The sequence below is a fragment of the Bubalus bubalis genome, chromosome 1, assembly GCF_019923935.1.
Source record: "Bubalus bubalis isolate 160015118507 breed Murrah chromosome 1, NDDB_SH_1, whole genome shotgun sequence".
In the NCBI taxonomy this organism is placed as follows: domain Eukaryota; kingdom Metazoa; phylum Chordata; class Mammalia; order Artiodactyla; family Bovidae; genus Bubalus; species Bubalus bubalis.
This window is the reverse complement of record NC_059157.1, coordinates 31,413,721-31,439,515: the sequence shown is the minus strand read 5'-3', so window position 1 is coordinate 31,439,515 and position 25,795 is coordinate 31,413,721. Positions and strand designations below refer to the sequence as shown.

Genomic DNA, 25,795 nt, shown 5'->3' with positions numbered 1-25,795 from the left:
AGACAGGGGTTGGTGCTCGAAGGGCCTCTTGTCTCAGACCTTTCAAAGCCCTGCTTAATCACTGCCGATTCCACAGGACCTGACTTTTTCAGCTGGAAAAAGTCCCCTGTCTCTAGGCTCCATGGCACTCAACCTTGCTCTTCTCAGGGCTCTCACCATTTTCTACTGTATAAAATGCTTGTTATTGTTGTAGCTTTAATTCCTGTGTCATGACCTGTCCTGAGCTTTGTAATCTCCTTGGCAGGAGGGATCACGCCCAAGCATCTTGTTTTCTGTAGTCAAGCAGTAGATGTTCAACTGTCTATAGAAATAACACACCATAGCAGGTAAACACAGCAGAGAGTTTCTAAAATGGAAGATGAGGAGAGTCGCTCATATTCATTTTATTCATTCTTCCTGAGCACAGCAGAGAGAATAGAAATGTGCTTAAGAGACAGAAGTAATATTCCTTTGAAGAGTCTAATGTTATCTTCCCTGATAAGTTATTGTAGCTCACAGTGTGTTCGCTATCTATAAATTTCCCCATCTGTAAAACTGATGAAATGTGAACTCCCTTGAGGTGCGTGATGTCTTAACAGTATGTGATATATTATTTCTCTTATATAGTAGACAACATGCAAATTATATTGCATTATAATACAGTGATCTCCTAAGGCCACGAGGTCTTAATAAAAAAAAAAACCCACGTTTGTGTAATATACTTTTTTTGAGTATTTACATTTAATAAATATTCTTCACTGATCTATTCAGCAAACATAAGTGATGGAGATAAAGCCCAGTCCTATTTGATGAAGCCTTCTTCAAAGTGCCTCTGGGAACCCACGTTTGTAGTTCCTATTTGAATGGGACAGTATATCAGAAATGTCAGTGGTGCCTGCCGAAGCTAGTAGCATCCGCTATTTAAACCAGTCAACTGGAGTATTTCAGCTAATCTATCCAAAACAAATGCTGCCAGTTTATTATGATGATTATTACCATTGTACTTTGCTCACGTAAGTGTCCATCAGTGTTACTTTCAGTGTTTTGTGGAAATTTAGCTGTTGACAAGCATTTTATTGAAAAGTATACCCATTCACCAATATATAGGGAAATACGATTAGGTGAAACCTCAAAAGATATTGAGAGAGAACTGGGAATACATATCTTGCTATAGCTTTTATAACTTACAAGCATTTCAGGTTTTTCATTTACACTTTCAATTTGTGTCATCTCTTTATTTGGTTAGTTTCCTAGTTATTTACCTCACTGCAACAAGTTACCCCAAAACTTATGACTTAAAGTCCGTTTATTATCACATCGTTTCTGTGGGCGATGAATCCAGGCAGGGCTGGGTGGGGTGGGTCCTCTGGCTCCAGGGCTCTCTCCAGCTGACCTCAAGGTGTGAGCCGGGCTGCATGACCGGAGGAACTAAGCTCACATGTGTGGCTGTCAGAACAATTCAGTTTCTTGTCAGCTGCCAGCCAGTGGCCCCCTCCTCATTCCTTGCATGTGTGTGTTTGTGCGTGTGTTTGTGTGTGTGTGCGCGCATGCACTCAGTCATGTGGTCGTGTCCAACTCTTGGCCACCCCATGGACTGTAGCCTGCCAAGCTCCTCTGTCCATGGAATTTTTCCAGGCAAGAACACTGGAGTGGGTTGCCATTTCCTTCTCCAGAGCATCTTCCCGACCCAGGGATGGAACCCACATCTCTTGTATCTCCTGCAGTGGCAGGCGGGTTCTCTACCACTAGCACCACTTGGAAAGCCTGCTATGTCCATAGTGTGAAAGTGGAAGTGTTAGTTGCTCAGTCATGTTCAACTCTTTGCAACCCCATGGACTCTAGCCCTCCAAGCTCCTCTGTCCATGGGATTCTCCAGGCAAGAATACTGGAATGAGTTGCCGTTCCTTTCTCCAGGGGATCTTTGCAACCCAGGGATCAAACCCGGGTCTCCTGCATTATGTAGGGAGATTCTTTACCATCTGAGCCACCAGAAAAGCCCACTATGTCCATAGGACGGCTTTTAATTTGGAAGTTCACTTCATTAGATTGAAAAAGCCAGGAAGAGCCAGGCAGAGAGAGCAAGACGGTAGTTGCAGCCCCTGTAACCCAGTCTCCAGAGACACCCCGTCTTCATCCATGCCTCTGTTTGAGGCAAGTCACTAGGTCTAAGTGGTATTCAGAGGCTTGGATAAGAGGTAAGGATAATCCTGGGTCATCCAGAGTGAAGACCATACATTTCTGTGTGTTAGAGGATGAATTCTCTCTACTTTGAGTTAGTTTGCATTCATATTTTTCAAAATACTGGAACTGAATGTAAATATTGCACGTTTAGGTGGCCAGAGACCTTTAGTTATAAGGAATATTTGAAATGGAGATGTTTGGGCTCCTACTGGCTGACCTGTCTACGACCTGGGCTTTTATTGTGGTTTCCTCTGGGAGAGGTGCAGGAGGCAGGTTTCAGCAAGTTTCAGATGGGATATTTCGAATAATTTCATAATTCCACGCAGGATGCAGTGCGTGAGCTGCCGCAGAGCACAGGCTCTCAGCTGCAGCCGCTCACGGGAATCACCGGAGGAGCTTACAAACCTGCCATTGCCTGGGTTCCACCCACAGAAACTCCTATTGGTCCAGGATTTCTTTTAGAGCCCTCCAGGTGATGCCCGTATGCAGAAGTGCAGGACCAAGAACAGTACCTTGGGCTATTCTCCTGAAGCTGGGCACCGGGGTTTGGTCTTTTCGCTTGTTTTAAAATTTCTGATCCACTGTGGACTGACTGGTATTTTTATAAAAGAACAATCACCATGAATTAGAAAAGTTTAAAAAAATTAAAAATGCAAGCCCCAGTATTATTAGAGTCAACAGATACACAGTAACTGCATGAAATTGCTGTAAGATTTCAAAATGTTTACTCCTGATGCCTGTACTTATTGTCACAGACACATCACAGAGCTCATGGACCGGTGCGGGTCTGCCTCCCAGACCTTGAGGGATGTAGATGTAAAGGGCAGCCTGGTGAGAGTCCTGTGTTAAGTGCACAGAAGCGTAGGGAGTATATTGGCTTCAGATTACACAGGGCCATAAGTAGTGTGGCTTCTATTCTGAAGGTGTTGAGGAGCCAGAGGGTTCTGGGAAGGGCTGACCCAATCATAACCATGTTGCTGTGCTTACTTTGACATTGTATATGATATATTTGCAGTGAGAATAAATTGATGACAAAGACAGAAAGAGGTCAGAGTGGGGATGGACTGGGTAAAATAAAGCGAAAACTATCACATTTCTGGAGACGTCACTTCATAATACTAACTACTTGAAGGAGATAAAAATTAAAGACGGCTACTCTTTTTTTTTTTTTGGCTGTGCCTCTCAGTTGCAGCATGTGGGATCTAGTTTCCTGACCAGGGACTGAACCCAGGTCCTCTGTATTGAGTGCGCAAAGTCTTAGACACTGCTTACAGCACAGAGACCACCAGGGAAGTCCCAGCTACTTCTTTTTTAAATTCTGAAATATAACCCACCTGATTTATTTTCAGAAACCACACAGATCGAAGATCCGCGGAAACAATGGCGGAGGGAGCAGGAAAAGATGCTCAAGGACTACCTGTCGGTGGCACAGGACGCCCTGCGGACGCAGCAGGAGCTGTACCACGTGAAGGAGCAGAGGCTGGCCCTGGCCCTGGACGAATACGACCGCTTGAATGACGCCTACAAGGAGAAGTCCAGCTCTCGCACCAGCTGTAAGTACAGCGTGGCTGTTCAGACCTGAGAAGTGGGCATGCAGGTGATGGGAGGCCACTGGGTGTCTGTGGGACGGCGCTCTGGGTCCTGTCCCTTCTTGGGCAGGAGGAGCCTCTCAGCCCCATTTCAGATAAAGGTCTCCTCGCTGAGGGATTAACGTTTACCTTTTCAGATCAGGGCAAATAATCTGGCCCTTGTGCTGCTCTTGTACGTTGTTTTTAGTGGGACTAAACTGAAACTGAAGCAGTTAGCACAGACGAAGTTTCTGTTGACCACCTGAGTTGACCGATCTCTCTCATCTCAGAGACTGGCCTTTTTTAAAGCAGCAGCTGTGATGGGCTCAGATGTCCCACTTAAGTGACAAGTTTCTGGGTAACACAAAGCACAGTTAAGCTGTATCTGCAATAAGCTCCTCTTAGATTTTATCCATAGATATAAAATCCACAGGAAACTGAGGCACTGGGGTCTTGATAACGTTCCTTTTTATTGAAAAAAAATGATGAAGGTTTGAAGATGACTTTTTATATCTAGGTGTCTGATGAATGACAATAAAGGAGTTATAAAGTTAAGTAAGTATCCCAGAAGCATGTAAATCTTGTTGTTTTTAGCGTTTGTAATTTCTAAGTTGACAGCTAGTTATGCAACTTGTACAAGTCACTTTGTTTTTTTTCCCCCTCTCTTCTCCCTTTGAAAGTATTCTCAGGCTCTTCATCCAGTACTAAATATGACCCTGAGATCTTAAAAGCTGAGATCTCCACTACACGATTAAGGGTAAGATTTTTTTTTTTTTGACTGTGGTTCTATTAATATGCTGAACATATGCATAGAATCTGGAAGGGGCCTCTGTGGTCAATTGCCATCTCAATTCAGTAAAGGAACCGTTCCACTTATCCTCAATGGATGGTCTTTCTGCTTTTGTTAAAACATGTTTGTGAGATTGTTCTTATTAATGTGACAGACTGTGTTCCATTTCTGGGCAGTTTTATTATTTGCAGTTAGTATATAGAATCAAAATCTGAGTCTAAAAAACTCCAATTTTTCCTTATTGTGCTGAAAGTACACATCCAAAGTGGAGCTTAGTTGCTTTTTCATCAAACGGCCCAATCTATCAAGATGTTCACAGTTCACATTACCAAATCACTTCTTTTTCTAGGTCAAACTTTACTGGTGCCTCACACTTCCTTATGGGTTGTTTGCTGCTCTTTACCCTAAATCTTTCTGACCACACGGCTGTTAAGGTCACAGCTTGTTTATCCTTGATTTTTGGAGTCTTAAAGACTGCTCATCAAGTAAATAAACTGTGCAACCCTTGCATAGGTCATGAAAGAGATTACTGCCGTGACCCCAGAAGCCCCCATGGTACTCCCTTGTCACCCTTGTCCTTCTCCCTAAAGGTGACAGTAGGTGACCTATTGGCAATGCTATAAATCCATTTTCTGCCTGCTTTGAACTTTGTGAAACTGCACTGCTACCACATGGATTACTGATGGCTTCTTTTGTTCAACATTTCTTCTGTATTTTTTTTTAATTTATTATTATTATTTTAATTTATTTCGCCTGTTTTGGGTCTTAGCTGAAGCACGGGGTCTCTTACTTGTGGAATGTGGGATCCAGTTCCCTGACCAGGGGTCGAACCCGGTGCTCCCTGCATTGGGAGCTCGGAGTCTCAACCCCCGGACCCTTGTTCAACATTTTGAGATTCATCCACATACACTTTTATTGCGTGTAAACCATCCCACCTTTGTGTAGATACCACGAATTCATTTCTTCTACTATTGATGTACATTAGAGTTTATACAAATTGCTAGTAATTAATAACTTGCATCTTAATGTGTGTGTCTGTTACACATGCCTTTGGGTGCACAGATGTACGTGTTTTTGTTGGTTATGCAACCAGGAGTGGAATTGCTGTGTTAAAATATACTCGAGCAGCTACTCACACACAGTTTCAGGCCTTGTGAGTCAATCAGTTCAAAATATTTCCTGATTTCTTTATGATTTCTCATCAGAGTGTTCTGCTTAGTTTGTAAACAGTTTGGGATTTTCTTATCCTTTATTCAGCTTAATTCCACCACATGTTTTCAATTCTAAAATTTGTTTATTTTTTGTTTTTAATTACTTACCCAAATTCTGCACGTCAATCTAATAATTTTTTGAACAAAATAATCACAGTTATTTTAAAATTCCATGTCTTGATTAGTGTAATATCTAAAACTTCTTATGTGTTAAATTCTTCGGTCTGGTCTGGTTTTTTTTTCTCTGGATTTTTGGTCAGTATTTGACCTCTCACAGCTGCTTGCTTTTAATTAAGAGCCATATATTATGTATGAAAGAGAATAAAGATAATTTAAGGTTTGGGATGATCTTGTTATCCTTCAAAGAGGATTTACTTTTGCTTCTTAGAGGAAGTTAGTTCAGGGGCAGATAACTTCAATTCAGTCAGGGTTTGAGTTTTCTGAATTCTGGGCTTCATTCTTCTTCTTTTTACTTTCTCACCACACCCGTGGCATAAGGGGAATTTGTGCCCCGACTGGGAATCGAACCCACAGGGAAGTCCTTGGGCTTCATGTGGGTCTATTTCCAGAGCACCCTTTCTCTTAGGTCAAAGCTCTTCAGAATCCCAGTTGAACTCCTGGGCTGTTTCCTGAGGAAGCAGGCTGATTGAGGCTGGACTCCAGCGTCTCCCTGGAGCCCTGGGCTCTGAGGAACAGCCAGTGCTTCTCTGCATGTCAGGCTCCCGGTCACTGCATTCTCCCAGCTTTTGACTTTCTCGATCACACACGCAGATGCCTCAGAAGGAAAACTGATGCCAAGTTTGGATCTTGCCTACGAGGCCTCTCTTATCATTTGGCTCTTTAATAGAAGTTCTTGCTGTCTTGGTAATTCTCCAGTGCCTCCAAATAGATGTTTGTTTGTTTAACCTCACAACTTTTCTATTTGTTCTCAGAAAACGTATGAAGAAAGTCCGTCTATACTTTCTGGAAGCAAACCTCTCTTTGGTGTGGACTTTCGGGTGTAATTTATGAAGTCACTGTTGGAAGTTTTCTTTCCTGCCACAAGCAGCCCTTTGCCCTGTCCACCGCCCTCATTTCTCTGTTCCTCGCGGAACTCGTGGGCCGGTTTGTGGGACACCTCGTTGCTGCGTCTCTGTGTCGTGTCTGTACATTCCTGTAATCTCTCAGGCAGATATCTTATCTAAAAAAAAGGCTGGGGTGGGACGACGGTGAAGGTATGTTGTCAAAACTTACCCTTGCTAAACTTCGGTACTCCCTGGAGCTGTGCCCATCTCCGACGTCACTACGTATTACTGCTTCCCCTTTGAAATTTTAACCATTCTTCACAGTTCTTTTCTTTGAACATAAATGCAGTACCTCATATTGTATATGGAATACTTCAACAGGCTATCGTAATCTGTCCCTTTGAATCCCATTTTAGAAAAGATGCAAAGAGAGGGGTTTCTTAAAAGCAGGGCTTCCCTCGTGGCTCAGTGGTAGAGAGTCCATCGGCCAACGCAGGATACGTGGGTTCGATCCCTGTTCCGGGAAGAGCCCATAATGCCTCGGGGCAGCCAAGCCCCTGTGCCGCGGCCGTGGAGCCTGTAGCGCCCTGGAGCCGAAACCTGCTGCGCCCACGTGCCCTGGAGCCTGTACCCCACCGCGAGAGAAGCCACTTCAAGGGGACGCCCTGACAACTGGAGTAGCCCCTGCCCGCCGCCACTAGAGAAAAGCCTGCACAGCAAAAGCCCAACGCAGCCGAAGTAAATAAAATTATTCAAAAAAGAATAAACGAGAGCAGACAGGTTGCCTCACACCAATAGCCGTCGGAAGGAAACGGAGCCCTGTATAACTGGGAGAGATCCCAGAAGACCCCATGGAGTCACGTCGCCCAGACCCATCGCCTGATGCCGCAGAACCCCTCTGATAAAGCTTATTTTGCAGCGGGTTTAATGCGCACTTAGGAGCCTGTGTTCACCCGTATGTCATCGCTGTGGGACGACAGAGTGAATTGGGGAGGAGTGCCCTCCTCGACAAGACACGCCCCTCAAGAAGGGGGAGGAGGCATTCACGAGTAACTGGAGTGAAAGATGAGAGCCTCTCTTCCATTAAGGAGGAGGTGCTTGTCTAATACTTCCGGTCTGTGAAAATGCCTTTTAATAGGAATGCTTCCACAGCACATGGGCCCTCGTGGTCCACGTTCTCTTGTGATGCTTTTAGCCATATCATGGTTTGAACGTGGCAGGGCAGATGGTGCCCTCTCTCTGCCACGTGGGCATGATCTGGCAAGGTAGTTCTTTGAGAATGCCCCAGGTGTTCTGAAGTGCCTGGATAGCTTGAGCCGAGTTTCATGGATTTTGACAACCTAGCTTTTCTTGGCTCACCTGTCCTGGAGAAGTCCTTGCATGTACCCATCCCTTTCACAAAGTAATGCCACAGAAATTGTTGTGCAGCCACTCAATCATGTCTGACTCTTTGCGACCCCAAGGACTGCAGCACACCAGGCTTCTCTGTCCTCCACTATCTCTTAGAGTTTGTTCAAACTCATGTTCATCGAGGCCGTGATGCCATCCAACCATCTCATCCTCTGTCGTCCCCTTCTCCTGCCTTCAATCTTTCCCAACATCAGGGTCTTTTCCAATGAGTTGGCTCTTGGCTTCAGGTGGCCGAAGTATTGGAGCTTCAGCTTCAGCATCAGTCCTTTCAATGGGTATTCAGGATTGATTTCTTTTAGGATTGATTGGTTTGATCTCTTTGCAGTTCAGGGGACTCACAAAAATAATAACTCATGAATTAGCTAGCTCCTCATTGCTTTGGTGTCTTATAGGACTTGTCTCCATTTTGGGTTCTAGTAACAATTTTTCATACAAAGCCTAGTACTGGTTTCATACCACATTATTTTAACATAACAATATTAGCAGGTGTGCTTTACTTGTTTTCATTGAATTAGAGCAAGTGGGTCAAGTGTTTGGAAACCAGGTACATAGGAGCATCAGTCTAAAACATCTGTTTTATATTATATTATGGTGATCACTGGGCTTTAGTTTCCTCCTCAGCTGAATGGGATGACAGTACTTCCTTGGCGTCTAGTTTTTGAAAAGGTGAAATGAATAAATTAAGCTCTTTTAATAATATACTCATCATTTTTACAGGTAGTGTTCAATTTTTTGAAAAAAAATCTTTTTTTAAGATGAGGAATTTAAAAAATTTATACCAAAATTTATTATTTCATTTGTTCATTATAGATACTTACGAAGCCAAAATTTATTATTTCATTTGTTCATTATGGATACTTAGGATAGAGAGTAGAATATCTTACATAAACGAAACCTTCAACTCAACTGATATTTTTAAAAGTTTATAGCAAAAATTACAAATAAGTGGGATTTGGTAAAAATTTGATGCAGGAAAGTTTTGGTGAATTTTGATTGCTTTTACTGATTGTTTATCAAACTGAAATACAATGTTGGAAGTGTAAAAGCATCAATGTCTTTAGAAATACAGATGCAGTTGAGAAATTTTTTTATTAATTTAGTTACTGTTTTCAGATCTTTTTATATGGATTATTTTTAGTCTTTATTGAATTTGGTACAGTATTGTTTCTGCTTTATGTTTTGGGGTTTTGGCTGGGGGGGCATCTCAGGTCCTCACCCAGTGATCTAACCTGCACCCCCTGCATTGGAAGGCAGAGTCTTAACCACTGGACCACCAGGGAAGTCTCACATTCGAGACTTCCAGCATGTCACTACAGCATGTGCTGTATGATCCAACTTTTAATTGTGTCAAAAAGGAAGCAAACGCTCCTTTGGTTAAATTATTTGCTCTCCATGCAAAATACATAGCTGGTTCCTGGGCACTGCTGTTGATAACAGTGTGCTGTCTTTTGTTCTTAAATATATTTACTCACACATTGTTAGTATTAATTCACTTTGAATTGTTTTTAGCAATGGTGATGGACTCAGAAGAGCCATCCACAATCTCACCTATTTGTAGTTGTGTCCATAGATTCTAAAAGAATAGTGGTTCAACGTGAGGGTTAGTTTGTAACTGTGAACAGAGTTAGCTCGTGTGCACGTCAAACAATGGCACTATAACCAATGCTGTAACTAGCCTACAAAAACCGTAACCGTGTGCTTCAAATAGGAAGAAACATGCCTTCTGGGAATGTAAATTGCTACCAATAGGGATTGTCTCTTGACTAGACATGAGTGACGTCTTTATGCTTAGCTTATTTATTAGGTTTTTATGTAGGCCATTTTGCTACAGGTCTGGTTTGTCTTCGCTGGCAGAGGTCCATATAGTCAAAGCTCTGGTTTTTCCCATAGTCATGTACGGATGTGAGAGTTGAACCATAAAGAAGGCCGAGAGCTGAAGAACTGATGCTTTCGAATTATGGTGCTGGAGAAGACTCCTGAGAATCCCTTGGACAGTGAAGAGATCAAACCAGTCAATCCTAAAGGAAATCAGTCCTGAATATTCATTGGAAGAACTGACGCTGAAGCTGAAGCTCCAGTATTTTGGCCACCTGATGCAAAGAACAGACTTATTGGAAAAGACCCTGATACTGGGAAAGATTGAGGGCAGGAGTTGAAGGGGGCGACAGAGGATGAGATGGTTGGATGGCATCATTGACTCAATGGATGTGAGTTTGAGCAAACTCCAGGATATAATGAAGGACAGGGGAGACTGGCATGCTGCAGTCCCATGGGGTCTCAAAGAGTTGTACACGACTTACTGACTGAGCAACAAAGATTGTCTTTGATCTTACATATATTATCATACCACTGATAACTAAAACCTTTATAATTGTAGTTTTCAAAAATTCTCCAGGGTTCTAGACCACTCTCTGCTGCTTAGTATCAGAGTAACTTCAGTGGATTACTTATTCTCTTTAGTACTGAGATCCCTCACTTGTAAAATAAGCATTAAAACTGTATCTGTCTAATAGAGTAGTTGTGAGGATTGAGAGGATAGTGCCTGGAACACGTGACGCGCCTGGAATGTTATCTCTCATCTTTACCTCCAAGTAGAGTCCATGTTTTTTTTTAGAGAGTCCGCATTATTTCAGTCCACAATTTTTTAGTCCACATTTTTAGAAAAGGCAGAGGAACCAGAAATCAAATTGCCAACATCCACTGGGTCATCAAAAAAGCAAGAGTGTTCCAGAAAAACATCTATTTCTGCTTTATTGACTATGCCAAAGCCTTTGACTGTGTGGATCACAATAAACTGTGGAAAATTCTTAAAGAGATGGGAATACCAGATCACCTGACCTGCCTTTTGAGAAATCTGTATGCAGGTCAGGAAGCAACAGTTAGAACCGGACATGGAACAACAGACTGGTTCCAAATAGGGAAAGGAGTACGTCAAGGTTGTATTTTGTCCACCCTGCTGGTTTAACTTATATGCAGAGTACATCATGAGAAATGCTGGGCTGGATGAAGCACAAGCTGGAATCAAGAATGCCAGGAGAAATATCAATAGCCTCAGATATGCAGATGACACCACCCTTATGGCAGAAAGCAAAGAACTAAAGAGCCTCTTGACGAAAGTGAAAGAGGAGAGTGAAAAAGTTGGCTTAAAACTCAACATTCAGAAAACGAAGATCATGACATCTGGTCCCATCACTTCATGGCAAATAGATGGGGAAACAATGGAAACAGTAACAGACTTTATTTTGGGGGGCTCCAAAATCACTGCAGATGGTGACTGCAGCCATGAAATTAAAAGACACTTGCTCCTTGGAAGAAAAGTTGTGACCAACCTAGGCAGCATATTAAAAAGCAGAGACATTACTTGCCAAAAAAGGTTCATCTAGTCAAGGCTATAGTTTTTCCAACGGTAATGTATGGATGTGAGAGTTGGGCTATAAAGAGGGCTGAGTGCCAAAGAATTGATGCTTTTAAACTGTGGTGTTGGAGAAGACTCTTGAGAGTCCCTTGGACAGCAAGGAGATCCAACCAGTCAATCCTAAAGGAAATCAGTCCTGAATATTCGTTGGAAGGACTGATGCTGAAGCTAAAACTCCAATCCTTTGGCCACCTGATGCAAAGAGCTGACTCATTGGAAAAGACCCTGATTCTGGGAAAGATTGAAGGCGGGAGGAGAAGGGGACGACAGAGGGTGAGATGGTTGGATGGCATCGCTGACTGAATGGACATGAGTTTGAGTAAACTCTGCGAGTTGGTGATGGACAGGGACACCTGGCGTGCTGCAGTCCATGGGGTCGAAAAGAGTCGGACATGACTGAGCAACTGAACTGAACTGAGAGTCCGCATTGTGCTAAACGTGCCAGTCAGCACTAGCGTTACCCTTTGCTGTGACCTGAGGGTATTTGTTTTTATGTTCTGTGTCCTGCTTTGAAACTGGGTTGGAGAATGAGAGTAGAAAACAGTGATAGCTAAAGACGTCAAATGGCTCTCTGAGAAGAAAAAGTGTTGGACACTTAACAATCAAACTCTCTTTTTTAAAAAATACGATTGTATTCTAACAGAGTTCCATTTGCAACTTTGACCTATATAAGAAATAGAAATGGATTCTATTTTATTTTTCTTATTTATTTTAAAATATTTCTGTTATTTATTTATTTGGCTGCGCCAGGTCTTAGCTGCAGCGTGTGGGAGTTTTGTCAGTTTCAGCATGTAGGATCTTTATTTGGCTGAGTGTGGGATCTAGTTTCCTGTCCAGGGATCAAACCTGAGACCCCTGCACTGGGAGCAAGGAGTCTCAGCCCCTGGGCCACCTGGGAAGTGCCAAGACCAAACTCTTAAAAACCAGAAACAATCCCAAATAACGTTGAGTTGGAAATAATACCTGTTTTCACTTATCATTATAATAGAATCAAATGTTTTCATCCTTAACAAAATAAAATGCACAATGATGTTAGGCAGCTGAGAATCACTCATGTAAACCATTCAGAAGCCTCCCCAGGATAAAAGCAGTAGCTTCCAGCCAAGTGTAGGTAAAGTAAATAACGGAGGAGAAAGGAAAAGCACAGGTGCGTCAGTCTCCTCTATCATCGTCACCCAGCACACAATTCAGTCTCACGTCACTTAAGCAGAGCAGAGTCTGAGTTGTCAAAAGTTTATTTAAATTTTAAATGATCATTAAAAAAAAAAAACTTTTTTTTTTTTCACTGCTCTGGATCTTTGTTGCTGTGCATGGGCTTTCTCTAGTTAGTGAGCAGGGGCAACTCTTCTTGGCAGTGGCCTCTCTTGTTGCGGAGCACAGACTCCAGGCACACGACTTCAATAGTTGCAGCACACAGGCTTGGTGGCTGTGGTGCACGCTCCTAGTCGCTCCATGACACGTGGGATCTTCCCGGACCAGGGGTGGAACAAGTGTCTCCTGCACTGACTGGCAGGTTCCCATCCACTGTAGCACCAGGGAAGTCCTTAAATGATCATTTTTGAAAGAAATTAGATGGGTGTGTCATCGAAGTCCAAATGATTTTCAAGTTTTATGTCTGTGAGACACACTTTTAATTCGGTTGTTCCAAGAGGGCTCAATAGATAGCATCATGTTTCTATCAACTGTGTTTTCAAAGGTAGACACAGGTTTCAGCCCAGCTATTTGAGTTACTATTGACTTTTGGATTTGTGCTGCTGCTACTATTTTTAAATAAAAATGCTGGTCTTTTTTGGTAGAAAACAGAGTGCTCAGAAGTAGAATCACACATGGACTGAACTGAGATTGTTGATGGCTTCTGATGTGGTCAGAGTCTGACGCTAAAACTGGAGTGTCTTCGCTGGACACTGTGCATGAGCTTGTTGCTCTGTGTGAATGTTAAAGCACCTTCAAGACCCTCCTGTCCCAGGCCAGCTCTCCTCCCTGGCCAGGGTGAGCCTCTCCTCCTTGGGGTCCAGGAGCATCATCTGTATCTCTCTGTGTAGTTAGAAATTGGGCCCTGCAACACAATTGCTTTAGTTTACTTTTATTGAAGTATAGTTGATTTGCAATGTTGTTAATCCCTCTTATACAGCAAAATGATTCGGTTACACACACACAGACATATATGTTCTTCTAACACAATTATTTCTGTTTCCTTTTCCCTAATAAAATAGAAGTGCATTAGGGCTCAAGCTATTAAGCCTTCTGGTAAACCCAGCAGGTAAATTATGCAGCATCTACTGTATCCAAAATCCTGGGCCTCACAGTCTAGAATCGTGAGTGTCATACCGCCCTCGTCCTCGTCGTGAGTCCTCAGAGCGGCTCTTCTCCCTCTTGACTTTTTCCCCTTCTGGTCCACAGTGCTCTCTATTTCCCTGGCTTCTCTTGCCTCTGCTTCACCATGTCCTGTATCTCCTCCGCTCATGGACCTCTGAGCACTGCAGATGCCCAAGTTGTTCTGTTTTTGAACTTTCATCCCTTCTGCGCACACACTCTCTCTAGATGATCTCACTTATGCGCATGCATGTAAAAACTGCATCCTTATGTCAGTGACCCTCCCTTCTATATCAGAAAAATAATTGTCTTACCAGAAACCCTTGATCTTCCCCCCTAGTCCAATATTTTTGGGCTTCCCTGGTGGCTCAGCTGGTAAAGAATCTGCCTGCAGTGTGGGAGAGCTGGGTTCGATCCCTGGGTCGGGAAGATCCCCTGGAGAAGGGAAAGGCTACCCAGTCTAGTATCTGGCCTGGAGAATTCCATGGATTGTGTAGTCATGGGGTCTCAAAGAGTCGGACACGACTGAGCGACTTTCCCTTTCACCTTTTGCATATCTTCTCCGTCACCGTCCGCACTGAGGCCACCACCCCGTGCTGTTGGGTTTACCTCTGAAGCGTCTCCTGTAGCACGCCCACCCACCTTGCAGATAGGACAGCCCCTTTGGCCACTGTAGTCACCGCAGTGGCCTTCTGCAGCCATGAAGCAGCTCCTGCTCTACAATCGCGCCTTGATTCTCATTGTTCTTAGGAGATTTAGAGATCCTCAGCGTGGCTTCAGGTGCTGTATCATCGGGCCTCCTTCTCCGATCCCACCTCCTGCCCCACACGGCACCTCTGTAACCCAGCACTGGCAGCATCTCTAAATCCCAGACGCCTGCTGAGGTTGCCCTGGCCCCGCGCAGCTTAGGGTGTGTCCCCAAGCTCCACCCTGCAGGGACCCTTCTATCAGTGAGGCCTATGGGCCTTCTGGCCAGGGAAGTCTCTCTGTCCCTATTTTATATCTTAAAGTATCCTGTGCTTTTCTTTTCTATCACCAATGGCAGTTGGTAAGGTTTATTTCATTGGACGATTATTTGCTCAATGTCAGGCTCCCTTGTTGTTCTGTAAAACCCATAAAGGCAAAGATCAGATTTGTTGTGTTCACACTTCCAAACCTAGGGTCTGATACACTGTGGAGAGTCAACACATATTTATGGAATGAGTAAACAGGAGATAAAAGTTCAAAACACACGGAATTACTATACACCAGAACATGCTTAAAACTCCAGGCTGCAACTTACTATATGCAAATAAGTTTCTGACACCCATGAGAAGACCTTTAGTTTGTGACTGAACCAGGCTTGTACCATATCTCTGACCTGGCAGGTTTTAGTATTCTTATTTCCAAAGATACTGGGGAAAAAATAATTGTTACCCATTCGACAACAGATTATTGACCCTGCAGTGTTCAGCTGGTATCACTCTGCAAGTCTGGGGGCACAGCCGAAGCAATGCCGCTTACTCTGCCATAGGGGACAGCCAGGAAACCAGTACACAGGCACGTTCAGCTCTTGGAAAATACTGTGAACTGAACAAAACAGAGTAACGGCCCTCGTGGGGTGGCCAGAGAAGTGCCGCCTGGCACTGCCAGTGTTGATGTCCGGCTCAGAGCAACTCTGCTGCATAAAATAATGAGAGCAACTTTGAGGAATAATGCGCATCACCGATCATCTAAACTTACTTAATCTCTTTCCATGGAATTTATATCCAGAGGAAACGAGTCGAGTAAACATTAAACCATTGGCTGTGTTTATGTGTTTAATAGTTTACTAATAGGTTACCTTTTAAAACTGTTGCTAATTATTTACAAACATTCATATTTATATTTTCTCACAAAAGGTCAAAAACCTGAAGCGAGAACTCTCACAGATGAAGCAGGAATTGCTCTATAAAGAACAAGGCTTCGCCACTCTGAAACAGTGAGTATGAAAATAATGAAATTAATTCTCAAATAATCCAAGACCCCTGAGCCAGTCCAAAGAAAGCAGAAGTGCAGATGACATAAGGGTTTTCTCAAAGAGTAGTCAAGTAGGAAAGCTTGGCACCAAAAAAAAAAAAAACACACACACACACACAAGAAAACAATCAACCATAGAACAATAAAAAAACAGTTGGGAAAATCTACTATACACTTTGACAAGGTCTGAAGTTTTCCCTAATAGGTGGAAGACCCAAGGAAACCAAAGTGAGAGACTCAGCTTCATCTCGCAGGCCCACCAGCCGGCCTTAGGTGGGGAGATGAGACAGAGCAGGGAAATGGGGCCCAGGACGGGCTGGGGTGACCAGGTTCTCTGTGGAGCCCAACCCAGGGGGCCTGTCTGCCTCTGATGCCTCCCGCCCTCACAGAGCCAGTCAGGGGTGTCTGTGGAGGGGCTAAGTGCATGTCCGGGCCCCTGAGTTCCCTCTGCCCTTTACTGCTTTGTGCTGAAGTCCGCTGGCCCCTGGCCCCAGGCTGAGCCAGGTCAAAGGGAAATGCGGATGATGGAGGGCGGGTCGGAGGACTAGGGCTCCCTGCCCTGTTCCCAGACCCTGACGTGCACCCAGGCGTCCAGCTCCTGCAGCACCCACCCCAGGGTCTCCAAGGCAGGGACACGGTGGCGGTTCACACAGCCCACGGCCTCAGGGAGGGCTGAAGCCATCATCCCTTGAAAGGCATCCGGCAGCCCTTCCGGTACCCTTCTCCTCTCCCGCCGCCCCACGTGGGGCCCCGGCAGTGAGGCAGGATGCACCAGGGCTTCCTGAGGGGCTCCTCTCTAGGCAGGTTTACGCCCTTCCTCCGTCTGCCTCCACAGCATCCGAGGCAGCAAGGTGTCACCCCGTTAAAGATCCCACGTGTTCACTGGCCGGGCCATCTAAGCAGATCGTTCTGTGTGTTTGGTTGAAGAGCTGTATTTCGGGACCCCCATCGCTCCTCTCCATCACCAGCCACATGACTTTCATCTCAGACACTCACCTCATGTAATCATGACCATGAGATTCTTTTAGATGCTCCCACCCTGGTGGTTCTCCAACCTGACTACATATTAGAATAATCTGAGGAGCTCTTAAAAAAAAATACATGTGTCTGGTCTCCATCCCAAGACCCCCCACGTGGTTCTCAGGTCCAGCTCTGTTCAGAGAACCTCTGTGGCGGTTGCAGCGCACCCCCAGAACCTGAGCAGACCTGGCGTCCCCTAAATGTGCTGTTTAGTCAGTTGCCCATCAGCATACAGGAGGGCGTCAGGGTAGGAACACCGGGCAGCGTTTAGCCACACGTTACATACTTTTAAGACACAAGAAATTATAACTCATGTCACCACCAAGATTAAAGGTTAGCCAAACTTACTGTTTTTGTTATATCGATGTAACAATGATATATTGTTTCAAAGCAGTTTGCTTGCAAGCAATTTTTATAGGAATCCAAGGCATGTTTAAGAATCTGTCAATAACATTCCACAAGAAAACAATAGCCATTTGTTGTAGAAACCCAGGCTTTCTCTTGCAGTGATTCTAATCTGAGGAACCAAGAGCAGAGAGATACCATATCGAACGTTAGACGCCTCTCGTGCATCTCAACTATAGACAGAATAAAGCTGTTTTCATTCAAATGTTTACCACCATACTACCAGAAGATTGAATCATAATTGATTATACCCAGAGACCATATTTTTCAAGAAATCACGTTCCTGATACTAAAGGGAATCTTACTTGGAGTTATGACCGAAAATGTATTTCAGGAATAAATTTAAGCAGAATCCCGCTGTAGGATTTTGCAACTTCACACTCACAGTAAAATGGAATAATTATGTGGAATGTGCACCGATTTAAGCCCCGGTTGTCATTCTACTCGGTGCCATCGTTTATGCTGGATGAATGAATGTAGTTGTGTTCTCTGTGTTATTCATTTGAGGCTGTGGTCCCGGGCTGGACTCTGGCCCTCAGCAACAGTGTAGCTTATGTGTAGATGGGCACCAGCAAGAGAGGCGTTATTTCTGCTTTGGTCCATCCAGTGGCACTGGTTGTATGTACTATATTATAGAACTGATTTATGATGAGATTTATTTTATTTTCTTAGGTTCTTTCAGACTTTAATTACTTGTTCAGCTCCATAAAATATTTTCTAAAGTGCTACTTGTAAAAATAAGTTATCTACAAACTGCCCTCATTTGAGTAAACTTTAAAAGCATGAATAAGATAATATGACATTAATTAATTTTTTTTTTCAGACTATACCCTTCACATTGAAATAAATACAAATTAGTAAATGTTTTCAACCAAATTAGCTCAGAGACAGTTTTCTGTGATTTAATAGGTGCCGTATCTCCAGAGAGTCTGGGAATTAGACGGGACATGCCCGAGATCATGTGTCACAGTGCTGTTGGCTGGTGGGACAGGGGGGTGGCTGTGTGTTTCTGAAGTAAAGCCCAGGTTCTGCCTAATGAGTCCCAAGCAGCATAGGTGATGATGAAGAACTTTAACCTTTTTTTTTTTTTTTTTAAGAATTAGGTCATTTGGTTGGGCCCTGTGACCCCTTCAGTTACCTGAAATCCTCTGATGTAGGGTGACCCTGTGAACTGTGTGGACGTTCAGTAAGCGAGTACTGCTTACCAAGTACTGGTCAACAAACTCACTGGGGAGCTCTTGATTCAACATCAATGGACAAATGAACACATCTGCCCTTGCGTCTTGTTCCTAGATTTTAACTCATTCAGCAAGACAGACAATGTTATCTTGACTCATAACTGTCATAAAAATAGAATACTTTTCATACATTTAAAAAGAAACAAGAAACTAACCAAACAATCCAAGCATTATAGGATACTCACTAGTATAAGCGAAAATCGCCACCCTTTATTAACAGTCACCAGACTGTGCCCTGTGCTAGGTTTTTGCACAGACATCACGGCACGTAAAATTAGACGGCAGCGATGAATCCCAAGGTTCCTGGGCTCGCCCAGTTTACTGGCATTTGTGTCTTCCGACTAAATCAGTTCCCCGGGCCCCGAACCTCTGCCAGGATCGGCCTGTGATGAGGTTTGAGTTCAGCCAGCGGTGGGACCTCCCAACCAGACTGTAAACAAGAAGCCTGAGCCCAACGCTGATGGCAGTGGGCTGGGTATGAGGTCGGGGGTGGCAGGGGTCTCAGCTCGAAGCCGTCAGAAGAGAAAGGAGGAGAGACCACCACCCCAAAGCTACTGTGTGTGAGTCCAGCAGTAAACATCAGCTAACCACCACATCCCCACACCCAGTTCCCGCGGTCTGTTTAGCCTGTACTCTGACATTCTTTGATTGTTTTTCCCCCCTCTTTTTTAACAGAATTGATAAAAAAATGTCTGGAGGCCAGAGTGGCTATGAACTTAGTGAAGCCAAAGCCATCCTAAAGGAACTGAAATCTATCAGAAAGGCTATTAGCTCAGGAGAAAAAGAAAAACAAGATCTGATGCAGGTATGTGATAGAACATTTTTTTGGGTCAAGTCAAACTACTACTACCTTCTTGGGCCTCAGAAATTGTTCTTGAGCAGAAAGTTCTTCATCAGAGTGTGGACGGCCCCTTTCCACCACAACTCCATCCCCCCACCCCCGCCTGCACCCCATTCATGCGGAATTTGGTCTCATTGGAGATGGTTACAGGTACTGAGCCAGCCACTACCTTGGAGGAGGACAGATGGGTTCTAAGGCTCTGATATGCTTATTTGAAGGCTGGCTTTGGGTGACCTTTGAGACAGGGGCTGGTGGATCCTGGAGCCTGTGTATGGAGATTGGCGTCTTGGTGCACCCTGCAACTCACTGCGGACTTCAGGCGGAGCCCTGATAGGCAGGGTTATCTAAACCAGTGATCCTTAGCCCAGGATACAGAAAGGGCATGTCACCTGCCATCAGTAAGTAGATAATAGGCCTTGAGAAGTGGGGGAGGGGTGCGAGGAGCTTAGAAAAGTTACTCCCCACCCCAGGAGATTCTCAAGTGCTAGCTGGGAGTGGCATGGAGAGATGCTGAGCCAGCTGGGGGCAGCTGTGGAGTCACCTGGGAGACAGGCCAACGGCACTAGATGCCCTGGTCACACCTATACTTGTCTCACCTTACAGACCTGAGCTCCACTGGCCCAGCCCCACGTGTAGATAAAACAACCATTGCGCGAGCAGTGTTCTGCATCTATATATAGCACATACAGTCAAGTTTTTTTTTTTTAAGAGGTATCTCTTCCTCCTCCTCCCCTCCTTCTATCCCATTATCACAAGCACTGAGAATTCTTTGTAATAGTTCAGATATTTGGAATTCTTCACCTGGCTGGGTGAGGATTTAGTCTGTGTCTTTCAAAAAATGTTTCAGCCCATGGTGAACAGAACCTAGGATGGGGAACACATGTATACCTGTGGCAGATTCATTGTGATATTTGGCAAAACTAATACAATTTTGTAAAGTTTAAAAATAAAATAAAATTTAAAAAAAAAACATTAGAAAAAGAATAAATGTAATTAACAAATAAATAAATCCTATAATTACCTCAAAAAAATAAATAAATAAATAAAATATTGAGCTACTTAATGTCAGTTTCCAAAATTCTGGTTGAATACAAGTAAATATTCTTGAACCCATATAATTTTGCATTGGGGGATTTTTAAAATAGCTTTCAAGAAGCAATTAAATATAAAAGACAACAGTAATAATAGCAAATACTTAAAATACTGACTTCAAGCCAGACGGTCTTCTGCCTGTTTTGCATAGAAATACTTCATTTAATTTTCGCGGCAGCCCTAAAGATAGGCTCTGTTATTATCCTCAACTTACAGACACGAAAACCACAGTACAGCGAAGTTGAGTTACTGAAAGTCACACAGCCGATACCGAGGTTCAAACCCAGGCAGTCTTGCTTCAGAAGAGATGGTTCTAACATACACGTAACGCATACAGAACTTTACTTGGACGCGCTTTTTGTTGTTGTTCTACAGTGAGCCTGCTGATTAAATCAGTCATCCCTGGAAAAAAAGTTAATGGTTCTTGTACAGATTTACATTGGACCTTCATAATTTACCAATTTTAGGTCCTCTTTGATTCTTCCTGTAAACTTTGAATTTATACATAGGCCAGATTAAGTTTAAAAATTAGATAACTTTTAAATTACTAAAATATGTAAAGTAAGTAATAGATCTAGAAATCAACAACAGAGCTGAAAAGGACTTTAGATATCTTCTGTGACTTTCAAACCTCTTTGGATTTGACCCACAGTAAGAAATATATTTTTCATCAAAACACAGTAACACAAGTATCTTCACCTGTAGATATACACACACACACCAAATTTCACAGAAATGTGCTTGCTTTTGATACTAGTAATATACTTTGATTTTATTTCCTAGTCTCCTCTATTTCATTTTAAAACATACTAGTCATGTGCTACTAAATTAATTGAATTCGCGGTCATCCCAGATAGGTTTGAAAAATATACATCTTTTCACTGTTCATAAGAAAAATGAAGAGACTTGTCCAAAGTCTTTAAAAGGATTCTTTGTTCTTTTTTGTAATGTATTATTCCGTGTGACCATTTATGTTTTATCCCTCATACATTTTGTATAAAAATATATATATTTTGTATAAAAATGCCTTTGAAAGAAAATAGAGGTTAGGTGAAAAACAAGTATCAGGTCTCTGATAGTCCTAATTTCTTATGAGGATTTTATATATCAGGAATAAATCCTGGCTCTTCTTAAAGCTGATAATAATGAGCTTCTTACATTTTTGTTAGTGTTTTGTAAGGGGGGGTTGTTGGTAGAAGTTTAGATTTTTCATTTTTAATGCTATCACTGGCTCACATCTTCCCTCTAAAATAAACTCCCTATATTAAACCTGGATGCTGACAGCAGCCATGTTCAATTGTAATTATGCACTTTCCCAAAACAAACATCATTGCAGGTACTGATCGACTGCAGCTTCTGGGCCTCAGTTTCCTAATCTCTAACATCTATGTGAGCTAAATAATCTCTTGGATCCTATCCAGATATCAAATGGCATAACTGTAGACATCTTCTCAGTAGGAAGTTTGCCTGTTTTATCTAAAATGAGATTGCATTATAGGTATCCCATGTCTCCAGAATTTCTACTGCATAAAATGGGTAGCCCTCATTAAAATAGACTTTTTAACAAATTTTTCAAAAAGAGAAATGCATTTGTATGTATAATGGAGTCACTTTGCTGTACAGCAGTAATTACCCCAACATTATAATTCAACTATACTTCAATTAAAAGTTAATTCAAAAAATTTTTAAAATAAGAAATGCATCTATTAAATATAAAGATACCATGATTCACAGGGTGAAGAATTCCCAGGCTGTCTTGAGAAAGAGAAGATAGCCTGTTTTAATATGATCTCACATATTTTCAGAGTCTGCATGTATGTGCAAAAACTGTCTTGTACCCTTATTTTTTTAAGTCATTTAAAGTGATAAACACCCACTAAGATAAAGGAATTGTTGTTTCCACTGAGATGAAGTCTTTCAACGTAGTTTTTCCCTGGTGGGGAAGTTTCACCCTCTTCAGTGCTCGGCTCTACGACGTGCTTTGTGTTTCCTGAACAGAGCCTTGCTAAGCTGCAGGGGCGGTTTCACGTGGACCAGAGCATCGGCACATCTGAGCCAGACCTGAGATCCAGTCCTGTGAGCTCGCATCTCTCCCTCTCCAGACAGACCCTGGACGCGGGCTCACAAACCAGCATCTCCGGGGACGTAAGTCATCCGTGTGGAAGGGCCCTGATTATAGCGTCACTGGCAGATGGGACGGGGGCCAGAAAAGGGGTGCAAGTTCCGACTGTGTGCATGCAGCATTTCGTACTCATAAGACTGGATTTACAAACCTTAGCCTTATCTTTTCTGCCTAGGTGCCAAGCATATCAGAATCTGTCCAGATAAATAGCTTGGTTCAAACTTTCTCATACTGTATTTATTCACAGACTCTATTGAAAGACAAGAGACACGTGAGAATTTAAGTTTTCCCTCTTAAGTTTAGAGCCTTGGAAATTAAGGTCCTTCCAAACACACATTAAGGCTAATGAAAAACATAAATATATGCCTTTAAAAATGAAACCAAAGAACTTGTTTTTACACATGTGAAGTTGATTATATTAAAATGCTTGATTGGTGGTTTATACCTGGCACTTGAAAATATTTAATGTGGTTTGAATATTATTACCAGTTTATAGTCTACCTTTTGGGACACCATTAGCAGATATTTACTTTTCAATAAGTTCCCAGTTATTTTTGTGTTCTTTGAATTCTGTGCTATGAAAGTAGAGCAGATAGAGATCAACAGTAGCGCTTACCTGTTTGAAAAATTAATTTTTGAAGTAATTTATTTATGTTTATGCATTTGGAAGTTAAATGATGGAAATTCTGGCTCACAGAGACAAGGAAATTAGTTCCAGTTCATAAATTTTATTGACCTGTACGCCCTTCATAAACTCTTAGACACCAGAAGCATTTACCTGATTTTTTTTTTAATCCTGATTTTAATGTGTAGAGAAAATGATGTTAAAGTCTTTAAAAAAAATTCAACAAGCTTGAATTAAAAAGAAATGTTTTGTCCCCACTGAGACGCAAAAGTAAGTGCCTTTGCAAACTGGTGTTCCCAATTTCGATACTATCTTCTTTAGCTTTTCAATTACTCGTACTTCCTAGAAACAAAAGCAGTTTTACTTCATTCATTAGCAGAGTTAATTGACTTCTTTCCCTTTTGTTTTTTTTAACTAGATCGGAGTGAGAAGTAGATCAAATTTAGCTGAAAAGGTCAGGCTGAGCCTCCAGTATGAAGAAGCCAAAAGAAGGTAAGACCAGGGGACTGTGTGGCGGTCAGTGGTCAGTGGGCTCACCCGGCGTTTTCCAGAATTCATCTTTATTCCTCTGGTGACATCTGCTGGGCGCTCACCATGCGTTTTTTACTGAGATCACCTTTCAGATGTTGGAATATAAAGGTTGTGGGGTCTCCCCGACCCCACACGAAGCCAAAGAACGAGGAGAATTCATGAGAAGGGCAGGAATGGAACTGTGCCGTTCTTCCTGGAAGGAAGAAGCTTTAAGGCTGTACGGTACCTACTCACAATTTAAAGTGAGGAAGTTGGTTCCCCAGACAGTGCTGCAGAGACTCGGGTGCTGGGCTTGGTAGCAGCTCGGAGTTTGAAGGTAAACAGCTTCAAGCACCTTCCTTGGTGTCGGAGGGAAGCCCCCTGCTGGCGTCCTGGGGGATGTCTGGGTGTCACTCAGCTCTGGTGGTGGTCCCTCCTTTACCCTCTCCACGCTTCTTCAGCACAGCCTCACTGCCTTTTTCTTACCTGTGCCTCTGGAAAGGGTCTGGGAGACTCCTCTGTCCTCAAGTTGGCGACAGACTGAGCAGGTTTTCATAAGACAGGAACTGTGCTTGTTCTGAGAGAGAGGGTCACACCGAAACCCTTCATCATTTTGCTTTTAAGAGTGTGAGGATGCTGCTCTTCTGTTGTCTAGGAAGGCACTGGGGGCACAGGCCTGTATTATCAGAAGCATGAGCTGCTCAGCTGAGAACGTGCGTGGTTTCTCACTGCAAGGCAGCCCAGTAGGTGGATATTGAAGTACATCTGTTAATACTGGTGATGATAAGAATTTAAAAGTCATTGGCTAGGGGCTTCTTTGGCAGTCCATTAGATAAGACTTCGTCTTCCAATGCAGGGGGTGGGAAGCTGGAAATCCCATAGACCTCGCAGCCAAAAAAGACTCAAAGCATAAAACAGAAGCAGTATTGTAACAGATTCAATAAAGATTTTTTAAAACAATCACATCAAAAAAATAAATAAATAAATCTTAAAAATTAAAAAAAAAAAGTCATTGGCCAGATTTCTTAGAGGTTGTCTGGCTTTAACAATGCCATTATTTGATCTGCCTCAATCCAATATTTGCCTCTGCGTAGCCTCTGTTACTAATATTACTTGGTTCTTTGATTTACTGAAAGAACCCTAAGCTTTGTTCCACAAATTATTAACCACCGTGAGCTTGAGCAAGTCACTTCGCCTCTCTGAGCAGCATAATACCCGGCTAATTTTAACGCCTGTAAAGTTTCCCAGGTGGATTGTAAATGTCTTGAGGGTAGGAAAAGTGTCGTGCACCGTGTTGTCTGCTTCCCATGTCCGGGACTGGCGGTTCCCCTCGGCCAGGACTGAGGGCTCCTTTGTGCTGTTGCGGCCTGGGGACCTGGGAGCCTGTTCGGGTCACTCAGGTTATGAGCACAGCAGCCCCTGAGCCGCCAGAATTCCTTGGCTCCGACATAAACAAAGCCAGGATCACTGTCTGGCTTTCCGAAGGAGAGCAGCCATAACTCAGAATTAATCTTGGGGAGGCGAGCCTCATCCCCCTTCATCCTTGGGGTTTGACTCAACTTCCCTTGGGCCAGCTTGAGCTTCTGCTGGACTCTGGCTCCATCTGGAGCTTAAACAGCACTTGTCTTCTAGGTGTTCTCAGAAAGCGTCACGGTTTCTTGCCCAGATTTAGCGCACTCTTTCCAAATCAAATTCAAGACCTACCTAACGCCTGATCCCACAAGCAACAGGTGCTGCTCTTTCTTTTACTACATCATTGCTCGCGCTTCAGTTGTTTAATTCAGTCCCATCAAGACTTAAGATGTTGGTTCTTTCCCATTCGGTTGCATTGCTGTTTCTGTTACCATTCGAGGTTTTGCTTTAGTTACTAGTGATTCTGAGGAGATGGTAAGTCTCGGGGGTTTCTCTGTGTGTTGAAAGTGCTTTTTCTTCCTTAATTCTGAATAAGTAAAGAATTTTGTGTTTACTTGTGTTTGGGTTGTGTTTCTTGGAAACCTATTTTCTCCTGCAGCCTTTTACATGCTTAATGAAGCTAATAATATCATGCTTATTTAGCATTTTGATGATTAATTT

General features: G+C 43.1%; 1 protein-coding gene across 3 annotated transcripts in view; it reads left to right on the top strand.

Annotated features, from left to right (window-relative positions):
• WWC2 (WW and C2 domain containing 2) overlaps window positions 1-25,795 on the top strand; it is a 153,862-nt gene that overhangs the window by 88,862 nt on the left and 39,205 nt on the right. For 2 of the 3 annotated variants that reach the window (XM_044938497.2, XM_025280355.3), the window contains exons 3-8: window positions 3,510-3,713; window positions 4,409-4,485; window positions 15,752-15,831; window positions 19,208-19,337; window positions 22,464-22,610; window positions 23,631-23,704. In XM_044938497.2, coding sequence (XP_044794432.2) covers window positions 3,510-3,713; window positions 4,409-4,485; window positions 15,752-15,831; window positions 19,208-19,337; window positions 22,464-22,610; window positions 23,631-23,704 — 712 coding nt within the window. Of the gene's footprint in view, window positions 1-3,509; window positions 3,714-4,245; window positions 4,284-4,408; window positions 4,486-15,751; window positions 15,832-19,207; window positions 19,338-22,463; window positions 22,611-23,630; window positions 23,705-25,795 lie in introns of those variants that run through there. The other variant, XM_025280361.3, reaches the window with a different exon arrangement.